Below are 12272 nucleotides of genomic sequence, written 5' to 3' on the forward strand. Positions count from 1 at the left end.
AAAGAGTCGAGCTGTACATTCAAATTAAAGTCAGTTTTGATACCTGAGTCTGCAGTATGTAGCTGTTGTTTTGCCCTGGTTTTTTGTATTTGACAATATGAACCCGAATGAACGAAATACAAATAAACAAAATTAATAAACAAATAAATGTAATACCTGATCGCACCCTGAGGGTTTCGCTAGAACAGAAGCAGACAGTCTGCAAGACGGAACGAAGTTGAGTAGAAACGGCAGCAAGGTGACTGAGGCTGACTCAGCCGGCAGCGTTCACACCTCCCCTCCCCCCCCCTCCACCAGGTCTGCTCGGCGCCAAATCCCCCTCAGCAGCATGTGTGCAGTCAGATAGAGGGTACCCCCAAAGCCCACTCTCGCATCCTTCAACCTGGTTCCCATGGCAACACGCTTGCCTCGCTCCAGGCATGTGTAGCTTATAAGTGAGGCGCCACCTTAAAGACACCCAAGAACAGTCATTAAAAACCCATGAGCAGTTCAGGTGCTTCGTCCTTCACACTTCTGCTCTGAGAAAATGATTCCTGGCATCAGTTTAAAGCACGTCACGGTTTACTAACAAGATGAGAGGTAATGGGTGAATTTTTTAATCCACAAATATTTAGATTTAACAAGTCCAAGTGTGATAAGACAACATACTTTAATGTCTGTTAAATTCTAATTTCATTATTTCGTTCACACAGAAGTGAAGTGTCTTATCTTGACATACTGATGGATTTTGATCTAATTCTCCAGGCAAACATAGTAGCCCATGATCTAAAAATCCATCCATTGCTCCCAATTGTGCAAACTAGTGTTTTAAATCTTCACTCTGCTTTCACCAATATTTCTGTAACAGCCCTCTTTTTTTTTTCTTTTTTTTTACACAAGTTTCTCCTCTTAGCATTTATCGTGCTGACAAAAGAGATGAATTCCGAATTTCTTTTATTGGGTCATAGATTTTTGATAGGCATCCATCATCATCGTGCTGCATTAATAAAGACTTAAAGCCATGAGGCATAATCAGTGACCCTGCTCATTGGTACTTAAAGCTCTGGTTTTCCAATTTAAGTATATTTTTGACAGTTCCTGCTAGGAGAGGGTAAATAGAGAAAATGTTCCGTAGAGAAATAGTCGTGCCTCGAGTTTTCTTAACTAGCAGGAATTCCCTCTATGTGAGGCCCTTTGACAGGCTGAAGAGATAAATGACGTAAGATTTCTAGACTGCAAATCTGTGATTGTCCCGCAGTTTTCTGTACAACCTCAAGAACTGACCAACTGGAATAATGTAGAGTTGTTCTGGATGGTTAGCTTTAAGAAGAAGCTTTTACAACCACTCAAACCCACATTTTAGTTGCTCATGCTTTAATTTTTTACTTTTTGCTGTTGCAAAAATGAATCTATAGACACTAAAGGAACAAGGTCTTTTCACTGGCAATGCTTTGAAATGAAGAGTCTTTTCTGTTATGTAAAATATAACCTCAAATTAATTTGGTTTTCTACCTACTGACCGTGTCCGGACAAATGAAAACTGGCAAGGGAGGCAACATTGTCAGTATTAATCGCTCAGTTGAATGCCACAGGTCACAGGATCACTTGCCCAAGACTCCTAAAACTCACTGAAGCTCTCTCTTTGCTTTCCTCTTTCTCTGCTGCTGCTGTGATTTCAGTCACTTGGCCCGTGCTGACAGGTAGCTTCTTCTTAAATTATTGCACCCTCTCTGTGTTCCACGTGTTTGTCACAAAATGTTCCTCGTGAAAAACAAATCTTATTCCGAAGCTGCTACTTGATTTTCTATCGCAAAAAAAGAAATACAAACCTTCTGTGAATCAAGGGATGAGAAAAGGAAGCCTGTTATATGATTGGGGGTGGGGTGGGGTGGGGTGGGGGGGCATTCATTTCATGCTCCTGTAGTCACAGGACTCCTCCGTCGTCTGTTATGTAAGGGGTTTCACGTATGAAAGGCAAACTCGTGCTGATGTTGAGGAGTCTTATGTAACATTCATGTCTGTTTCTCTCAGAGCTGAGGGCCGCCGATGGTCCCTGGCATCCCTCCCCTCATCTGGCTATGGAACCAATCCGCCAAGCTCCACTGTCTCAGTAAGTCACCCCGAAACATGGCAGCGTCCTCCCCGGTCGATACATGGCGGCGAGGCAATTCTCACACCTCGCTCAGCCCAAATAGCACATTCGTTTATGCAATAAGGGACAGTGAGTGCCAACACCGAGATGACAAACCGCTAATTGTTTTCCTTCATCGTCTGCTTCAATGAGTCATTCTCCCAGTCAGTGTTAGAAGTAATACACACAGTCTGTGTGGATGCACGTTAATGAGGAGATAAAGAAGTGTGTGTGTGTGTGTGAGAGAGAGACTAACTCGCTGTGTTAGTTATTACAGTAAATACCCTAAAGTGACATTATTTTCTGACAGCTTTTCAACAAACAGACCACATTTCTGTAACTCGAATATATCCCGAGACTTCGGTGTCTGAAAAGATTATTTCCAGACTGCGATATACACATTTCGGGAGGAAAAAGTTCAAAATATACAGAATGTAAAAAAAAAAAAGTACAGATTGGAACCACAAAATTTTGTCCATATAGAGATTTTAAGAATATTACCTATAAAATATCTTCCTTGAGAATAAAGCCGTAATTGTATTTACAGAGTGAGTTTGGAGAAACGGCATTGAAATGAGCAGTATATAATGGTGAATGAGTGCCCTACGTCTATGGTCAAAGTCTGCCATGTGGAGCTATTATAAGGGAGTTTATTGGGTAGGCCCGAGCACAGGCTCAGAGGTCAGTGGGGACAATAGGGCTCTTGAGTGGCCCTCACTGCCCTCTTTATACTGAGGCATTAGAAAGAGACTTCACAGATGCTGTCCCACTGGCACTCTTCCGTTCATGACACGTGGGCCGCAAAATTAAACGAATTGCCGGCAACGCACCGTTCACTTTGAGTTTACTCAGCGCCTCAGTACACATGGAAAATAGCTTATTTGTGTAAATAACGATGCCTCTGTGGGCTTTTATTATTGTTTACTCAACTACCTAAATTGTCGGTGGGGGGGGAGGGGAGTTAATTTTTTTTTTCACATTTTTAACTACTATTCATACACTAGCTAAATTTATGCGCCTCATTTTTCGGCTCCATGGGTGGGTTATCATTTGAGGTGTGTGTTGACTTCTGGTTGGCAGTTGGTTAGAAAAAGTAAATATGAATATGTGAGTGGAAAATTCCCAACAGCCAAATGGAAAAAACTAAACATCAATAAATCATTCATGTTTTTAAACAAATGAGAACAATGAGTAAAGCTTCTTGATTTGACAGGCGCTGGTTCCAATTCAAGGAGAATTCTAAGTACAGGAGACATTTTAGTTTGCAAGGGAAACCTTACTGCTTTTGCCGTTCTCTGACTACCCTGTTTCAACCTCAGCTTTGCCTAACTCATCTGAACACGTTTGTGGTTTTGAGCCTGACTGACCTATCCCTCTATAAAAGAGTGATGCCACTTAAAGGGCAGCAATGACAAGTAGCAACGTCCTCTTGGAAAAAAGGAAACGGCCGGCTTTACTGAAGCGGCGATCTTGACTTTGACAAACACAAATTGCTCCAAATAGCACCTCGTAAATCTGTAAGGCTTAGCGAGGTCGCTCTAATTGTATACTTGGCAACATCGCTTGGTCAGTTTGGGAAGCCGTTCGTCTTTTGTAATGTTACAGTGAAATGTTGGAATGTGTTGCATCCAAAACCTGGTTTATTTGGCTTTTTACTGTGTGCGAGGCCTTTCGAGTCAAACCAGTTTTATTGGGTCATTTAAGGGAGCAGTTGGTAGGATTTGGCAGGATCCATTGGAAGTACAGTAACCCAGAAGGGACAAACCAAACACTGGGTGTAAACAGTGCCTTTACCATAGATTCTCCTGCATGCTTGAAAGGGGAAGGTGAAGCGAGGCAGGTTCAGTTAGTTGCAATCTGCAACCTCACCACTAGATGCCACTAAATCCCTCACACTGCTCCTTTAACATACTTCCAATCTTGAACAAATTTAAAAGCAGCTAGCAGCAACGTAATTAATTCACTACACAAGACATAAAGGCCTCGTATAAACATTGGCGTGTGGTGTTTTTATTTCATGTCCTTCAGAATTTACCTGAACAATAACACTTATCATTCAGTGTTATCTGAACAACCACATCGGGTTGGCGGAGGAGATGGTAGGTGTGGTTAAATAGCCATCAAAAGAATGTCAAGATTTAAAAGCTGCTGACTGTAGAAATAATTTTCTCCTCTAATGGATCCATCGTTGTGTCTGTAGTCCTCCTCATCCTCCCAGGAGCGTCTTCACCAGCTCCCCTACCAGCCGACTCAAGATGAGCTACACTTCCTCTTCAAACACTTCCGCAGCACAGACAGCATGACTGACGAGGATGGACGGCCCTCGGCATTCATACGTCCTCGGTCTCGGAGCCTCAGGTAGTCAATCCGGATTTTTACCCTGCAATTAAATGAGTCTTACTGGCAAATACGTTGTTTCCTTCTATAAAGCTGCATATTCAATTCCCAAAAAGTTTATTTCTGTTGAATATATCAGTAGTTATTCCGAATTATACAAAACATACACATCTCCTAAAAGGTTGGTCTTAAGTCTTTGAGATCCATGTTTCTTGATGCTGCCGTTTATTTTTATAGTGAGTAAAAATGTAGGAAAGCATAGATGGCAGCTTATTGAGTGGAAAGCTGAGCTATCGTAATCGCGTCACCTCACTTTCAAGGCTTTACTGACACCGATTAAAAGGATTTCGACATCTGCTCACAGTCTGTGTCCTTTGACAGTCTTTTTATTTAAAGTTTAAAAAAAATACACAACTCGCTTATGTTTACCTGGCCTTATCAATGATGAAACAAATATGACACCGTACTTCACATTTTGTAAAACCTTTAAATGTCTATTACTACGTCCTGGACCCAGATACATAGTAACATTCACCTGTTTTACAATCCGGACTGAGCCCCGTGTAAACATCTGTTTTGTATTGCTTCTTGGCTCATCGTTAAGTCAACTCAATTAATATTTAATGCATATTAAATGCAGTAATCCTCCTCAAGGGATTAACTACCTCTTCGATGCACAAAACAACGTTCCGGATCAACTTCGAACAGCGACTTCGTGTTTTGCACTGTGCATGAGGTCCCCGGTTTCGTTTGGCAGTTGTAGACTTGTCAGATGTCAAGATGCCACTGCACCATGATGACCACGAGAAATTCACAAGCGAATGCAGAATTTGGCGCCTCAGCTACCTCTCATCGATTGCGCACGCCTGTTGACCAGGCAGGCAGGTGGAGAACTGACTTGCAGAGCTGTGCGGTTTCGACAACTTTTTGTGTGTTGGCTCTGCTCTGTGCTGTTTGTGCGATGCCTGAGTGCTCCGTGTTCTGGCACCATGGTGTGCCGCGTGTGGGCGTGCTAGCTAACGGAGCGCCTCGGGGATCTATCTGATGAACTGTAGTCGAGGGGTGGGCTGGTTTAGGGGAGGTGGGGGTTGGGGGGGGGTGGTTGCCGATGCAGAGTGCCACGGTGAGCTGCAGCAGTCTGTGTTGGGCAGCAGCCATCCGGTGTAACAAAGGTTTCTTTCATGACAAAAAAAAAAAAAAAAAGGCTTATGGAGTCTGTTTGCATGTGATAGGTGTTCCCTCCATCTGTTCTGTTTGAAGCTCCATCAAGCACGATTTTCCTGTAAAAATACACTCGTCTCATCGTCCTCAATACTCAAGTGGCGTTGCAGTAAATGACTAATTGATTGATTTGGATGATTCACACAGTTTGGCCAGAAGAAACCTTGGCTGTCGGTACAGAAACATGAAAACCTGACAGTAAAATCCACTCTGATTGCAGCTTTAGCAGCTGAAGAGCAACAGAAATCGAATGCTGGCTCACATTATTGTTTTTCAGGGGGCTAAAATTAAAAAAAAAATAGTAGAAAATGTTGAGCTCAAAAATTTGCTTTCAGTCCCACCCACACAAGGAGTTCAGAGTTGTCGCGTGTATGTTTGGTTGGGCTGAACTGAATTCACTGCTGGTCATTTCTCGATAACTTTGATGGCCTTGGTGACACAACCTTTTTCACACCCTATCCTTAGCTTAGCTCTGGCTCAGAGGAGAGATGCACAGGATTGTTTATTGATAAATGTCACAGTGTTGATCAATTAAAATCTACTAATTTGTTATTTTATTTCTGTTGTAGCCCTGGGCGATCAAGTGTCTCCTTCGATAACGAGATAGTCATGATGAACCATGTTTACAGAGAACGTTTTCCAAAGGTACGTACTCGATATCTGTATATTAGTATTTGTGCTGAAGACATATTAGAAGCACAAACGTGCTCAGCACTGTGCTGCGCAGTTTGCTGGGACTTAATAAAAACCAATATTGGTTGTTAATCCACCTCAAAGACAAAAACATTTGGTTCCAAGATAGAGAACTGGACAGAAGCTGGGCCTGAGCTTTTAATGCCACAAGTCTCTACAGGTGACAAAACGATTGTTGAGTCACTGGTAGTGATCAACGAATATATGGATCCACCCACAGGAACATTAAGGACATTTAGTGCCACGCAGAGTAAAAATCTACTGCTTCCTTTGAATGTTTTAACTGCATGTTTGTGTGCTTGTCCTCTCTGCAGGCCACAGCCCAGATGGAGGAGCGCTTGTTGGAGATTGTCACCCACTGCTCTCCAGACAGCTCCCTCCCGCTAGCCGACGGGGTGCTGGGCTTCATCCAGCACCAGTTGGTCGAGCTGGTCAGAGACTGTCTGGACAAGTCCCAGACAGGCCTGGTTACCACCCGCTACTTTGCTGAGCTGCAAGAGAAGCTCGAAAAACTGCTTCACGAGGTGGGAAAACAGCCACTTGATTTTTTTGGTCCTACACAAATATTTACTTGATATAAATGAACCTCCTTTATTTTATACTGCAGTTTTACTAAACTCGTTGACTCGTCACATCTACTCGTGCGACTCATGTTACGAAAGGCCATTGATCGAGCAGGGGGGAAATGTGCAATCCGGCATGTCACTCAATAACCGTCCGATAGCCAAAGGCACACACAATAGATCTGGTGGTGGAAATTCTCAGTGATGGCGAGAGGCACTTTTTTGTCACAGGTTTTATGTGTGTTGTGATCAAACATCTATCTTTCTATAGCAACCTCTTCCTCTGTTTCTCTGCCTGCTGTCAGGCAGCAGGCATGGCCAACTCACTGTGCCTCCAGCTGAACTGATTAGTCTGTTCCCATACAGTGGAGCAAATGCTGTTCAGCACACTTGTTAAAAAGTGCAACAGTTTCAAGGATAACATGTCACTTTCACACGTTTGCATTGTCTATGGCTCTTTATTTGTGATGTAATATATGTAGAGATACAGGTTGCTGCTGTTGTAACATTGTTTTTACTCTCACTGCCTGATACTTTTTCTTGGGAAACATCCTGTGGTGTGCAGAAACTAATAGATTTTATTCTTTTGCAAACTAAAAGTAACAAAAAATATATTTGTGCATTGCCTCCAGAATTTTGTAACTAAAGAAGCTTTATGAGAAACAACATTTGAACTCTGAACAGGGCCTTTTGCTGTTTGTCTGCCTCTAGTCATTGTCTATGTGCCTGTTATGTGGAACATAGCAGCTCTACTGATAGCTGCTCTGGCAACTTTCTAACAGTAAACACATTCAATAGTGCTACCTAGAGAAAGTAAAAAGAAAAATGTTTGCGGGAATTGCACCACAGAAATGGTGTTTCCCCAGATTCCCCCCGACTGACGTAACATCGAGCGAGCATGTGAGGATTCTGTGTTTTCCACCGTAGGACGTAGCGCCGTGTGACTTTTCCAGTAACAAGACTGTCTTTCTCAAGCTTCCGCATTGTGACATTCACATTGGATTTCTGTTGTGGGTTGAGCAGAGAGGGAGACTGCAACCCACTTAAACTCGTGTATCTCCACCATTGGTAACTGAGGGGAAAACTAAAGGAGTGTAACAAAGTTTTCTCCGCCCGTCTCCCCTGTCTTTATGTTACCCTATGCTAAGCTAACCACCTGCTACCTGCAGCCTTATATTTAATGGATGGATGACAGTAGTCGTGAGCTTGTCATATTGCAGGCTGAACACTTTTATCTGACTTGGACACAGATGCCTGCTCTACTGTGCAGCCACTGTTTCACCAGCACACAATGTCACTCCAGTTGTCTCGAAAAGACGTCGTGGATGACTCATTAAAGACTCCACCCACCCACCCAGTGATTATTTTAATAATTCCTCATGGTTTAACGTGATGTCATCTCTGATGCAATTCTGTCCACCGGCGTCTGTTTTCATATTTCTGTTAATGCCATACCCATCTGCTCAGAACACACTGTCATATATATATATATATTTAGATTTCCTGTTTCAGTACAAAGCAGTCTTTTTCAGGGAAGGGAGAAGTGCTGCTAGGGGCGACAAACTGTGTCCGTCCTTTTGATCAGTTATGTTCCACGGGCACAGCTCAGCCCCGATGATCCTTTAGGGTCCTCTTTTTGTCAAATTGAATGAAAAGTTGAATTTTTTTGTAGAAATCGGGCGGAGAAAAACCTTTATCCATGATACATTCAGTATAACCCATAATTTCCCATCACCCATCATGTTTCAAAATCTGGCAACATGGAAATCATGGTTTTCCCATTTGCTCCTTCTTTACTTTTATTTGTTTTAGATTAAAACAATTTTTTTTTGCCATGAGTTTGCCTTTTATTAATTTTACTTTGAATACACTCCCTCAGCACAGCACATTCTGCAGAAACAGGTTTAACAAATTTATATTGCTGCATATTTGTTCTTTTATCATTATCTTTTTAATATTGCCCATTTCAACATTAATTGTTTGTTTTTTCATTTTTAATATATTATTTTCATGTGTTTTGTGTTGAGCCAGTTGGTTAAAAGTGCTGCATAAATAAACTTGACACCATCTTTCCCCTGCTCCCCCACTGTTTTCCAGGCCTACGAGCGCTCTGAAAGCGAGGAGGTAACTCTCATCACCCAGCTGGTGAGGAAGATCCTCATCGTAATCTCTCGGCCGGCTCGCCTCCTCGAATGTCTGGTAAGCTGTGGAGGAGAAAATCTCTCCCTGATTAAAAACGAGATTACTTTGAGTGAAAACTGGTAGGAATTGGTTCACTTTAAATGACAGTCTGACCTTTATTCCCACTTAGAAAGTGGAGGTGTGTCACCAGAACATAAACCTCATGATTTTTGAAGGAAGAACTCTGAACAGATTCAATTAGGGTCATTGTTGGTCACCCAGGGATAACTAGGCCTGTCATAATTTGTTTATAATCCTCTAATTGTAATTATTTGAGCTGACCACAATACATTTTTATAAGTGTTTGCATCAGTTTCATTCATCTGTATTAAAAACAACTGGATGAAACAAACAGAAATGTCAGCTTTCCATCATTAGTCCACATCGCTTTTCACCGTTGGAGGTTTGAATGGCGCTTGTTTAATGACATCATCTCATTATGCCTCCTTCTGTTATGTTTTAGGGGCACTTGAGTGGAGAATCAGCGCCACCAATTGTTTATCTTGACGTACTTAACTTCTACTAGTAGACCGACTGTGTTTTGATAAGCATCTGTTGACATTATCACAGTGGATTTAGCTGCAAAGCCAAACACCACCACCGATAAATGTCTCCTCTGGCTCATAAGGTGTATTATTGAACGACGATTACGCTTATACTATAAGAGTAGAATAAAATGATCAGACAAATGCAATCAAATTATGAATCATCATTTTTTTGGATTAGAATTCATCATCAGCTAAAATGTAATGATTGTGATGGCTTTGAGCATATCTAAAGTAGTAAATCAAAAGCAAATAGACTGCTCAGAAGCTGATGACCCCCCCCTGAGTTGGACCACTGACAGATTAAACACTTACCTTTGCTGTTTCCTGCTTTTGAGTCCAGTCTGGCAGGATATTAGCTTCAGACAATCCACAGTAATTACACCTGAATGCTGTTGACAGGAGTTTGACCCGGAAGAGTTCTATCACTTACTGGAAGCAGCAGAGGGTCACGCCAAAGTCGGCCAGGGAATCAAGACGGACATCCCGCGGTACATCATCAGCCAGCTGGGTCTGACACGGGGCCCATTAGAAGGTAAGAGGAATCGAAGCTTTGCACTCCCAAGTGGAGAGAGTCCCAGTCCTCAGGATACGTGGGACATTATGTCAGCATGCCTTCTCTTACCCTGTGACTCTGTAGATTATTTTACAGCACAGGTACTCCCAAATGGGAGAGAAGTCGATGATCTGATTAGGTTTCGGCATGAATTAGCATTTCAATGATTTCACAGACATTTCTATAACTCTGTAACACTTTAAGGTAAAAAGTTCAAATTAATATGAAGTGTGCGGCATGCAGACCAAGGTGTCCAAAGTTTCTAATTATTGAGTTGATAAGCTTGATTAGGGTCAAACAAATGTTTCTCGTGAATTTGATAACTCAACAACAATACATAGTAGAGACTTCATACTTCTACCACATGTTCCCTATATGGAATGGAGGATGTGGTGAGATTCTTTTTGGTGCCCTGTCACAGACATTTGCATATGAATGAGCCCTCTGTGTGGTTTTTTTTTGTTAAACACCTCAATTCAAACACAACCAGGGACACGGGGACCATTACAGAGATGTGTTTTTAAAGCAGCTGGAGACGTCTTTTGTAACTGTCACTCTCTTCATATGTTACTTGGTGTCACTTCATTTGGATTAAATCCTACAATAAGCACCATACAGCAACACATTTGTATCAATTCAGACTGGACAAAGGCACCCTACAGTGTAACATGTAATCCAGTAAAACAGTTCAGGAACTTGTAGAATTTTTATAAAAAGTTTTACTGCAACATATTTAGCTTAAGGCACCAGGTTAGTGTAGCTTAACATTCAACACATGACGAGTTTCCAAACACCGGAGCTCGAGGACGAAGGAATAATAGAGGGAGCTGAAGAAAAACATTTTCTCCCTCTGTTTTTTCTAGACATGGTGCAGCTCGATCAGTTTGATGCCAGCCCTTCGGTGTCAGTGGAATCAGATGTCCATGTGGAGGTAAACTCACAGTGTAGTTATTGCTGACTAACGCACTTTCTTCATGCATCTCTTGTTTCCGATTGTTTTTGAGCCGCGTTTGAGCGCGAGTGTAGTAAATGTGTCCGCAGAGGATCAAGGCTGTTGTTGTTTAGTGGTTTCCAGTAACACAGTGAGCCATTTTATTAATTATTAATTATAATTAATTATTATTAATTAATAAATATTTCAAATCGGAGTCTTCTTTTCGTTAAGTGGGTTACAGGGAGAGCAGATACGTTTAAGTGAAATCTGTTCATGCAGATTAAGCAGAACATGTTAGAATTATAGCATATGATGTTTAATTCAAGGCTGTTTGCTTATAGAGCTAAAAATCTTTGAATTGATTTAGATGTGAAGACTCTATATACAGTATTTGGACCACAAGTTGGCTCTTAATATACAGTGGAAGAAAATGTGTAGGAATATTATTTATAATTCTACCACGAATCCTGGTTTTATTGCTTCTACGTTTAATTTTTTACTTATCCATAAAGCATCGTGTTTCTGCTTCATCTGTACAGAATAAGGCGCCACAGACGCTGACTCCAACTCGAAGGAAACCTTTTGAGAGCGATTTTGACACCATCAAACTCATCAGTAACGGCGCTTACGGGTAAGATGAAAGCTCCACTGTTTGATTTTTTTTATTTTTTTTTTTAATCTTAGAAGTGTTTTTTTTAATGTTTAACTCTGTCTTTGCCCATGTTTTCTATGTAAATATCCTTAAAAGATTTTTAAGACTTGTTATTGTTAGGTGTAATGATGATAGGTCTAATGTGGGTTGTGTGGTTTTTGACAGGGCGGTGTATCTGGTCCGACACAAAGAGACCCGCCAACGGTTTGCCATGAAAAAGATAAATCGCCAGAACCTGGTGCTGAGGAACCAGATCCAGCAGGCGTTCGTGGAGCGGGACATCCTGACCTTTGCCGAGAACCCCTTTGTTGTTTCCATGTTCTGCTCTTTTGAGACGCGACGTCACCTCTGCATGGTCATGGAGTATGTAGAAGGTAAGGTGGAGAGAGGCTGCTACGAATGACGCATTTTATACAGCCATATGTGGAGGCATTGTGTTTTTCAGGTTGTCAATCCATCCTGTGCTTGTGAAAATGTTAT

The 12272-nt window shown here is 41.7% G+C and overlaps 1 protein-coding gene across 5 annotated transcripts in view; it reads left to right on the forward strand.

Moving 5' to 3' along the window:
• mast3b (microtubule associated serine/threonine kinase 3b) overlaps positions 1–12272 on the forward strand; it is a 37852-nt gene that overhangs the window by 16005 nt on the left and 9575 nt on the right. For 3 of the 5 annotated variants that reach the window (XM_069153365.1, XM_069153360.1, XM_069153362.1), the window contains 10 exons: positions 1659–1679; positions 2011–2089; positions 4311–4468; positions 6238–6313; positions 6676–6885; positions 9022–9123; positions 10053–10185; positions 11070–11137; positions 11680–11771; positions 11958–12166. In XM_069153365.1, the coding sequence (XP_069009466.1) occupies positions 1659–1679; positions 2011–2089; positions 4311–4468; positions 6238–6313; positions 6676–6885; positions 9022–9123; positions 10053–10185; positions 11070–11137; positions 11680–11771; positions 11958–12166 (1148 nt within the window). The remainder of the gene's footprint in view (positions 1–1658; positions 1680–2010; positions 2090–4310; positions 4469–6237; positions 6314–6675; positions 6886–9021; positions 9124–10052; positions 10186–11069; positions 11138–11679; positions 11772–11957; positions 12167–12272) is intronic. The other 2 variants (XM_069153361.1, XM_069153363.1) reach the window with 1 other exon arrangement.

This window comes from Embiotoca jacksoni, unplaced genomic scaffold (genome assembly GCF_022577435.1).
Source record: "Embiotoca jacksoni isolate LCO1_2020_lvr unplaced genomic scaffold, fEmbJac1.0.p SCAF_19, whole genome shotgun sequence".
NCBI classification, from domain to species: Eukaryota; Metazoa; Chordata; class Actinopteri; family Embiotocidae; genus Embiotoca; species Embiotoca jacksoni.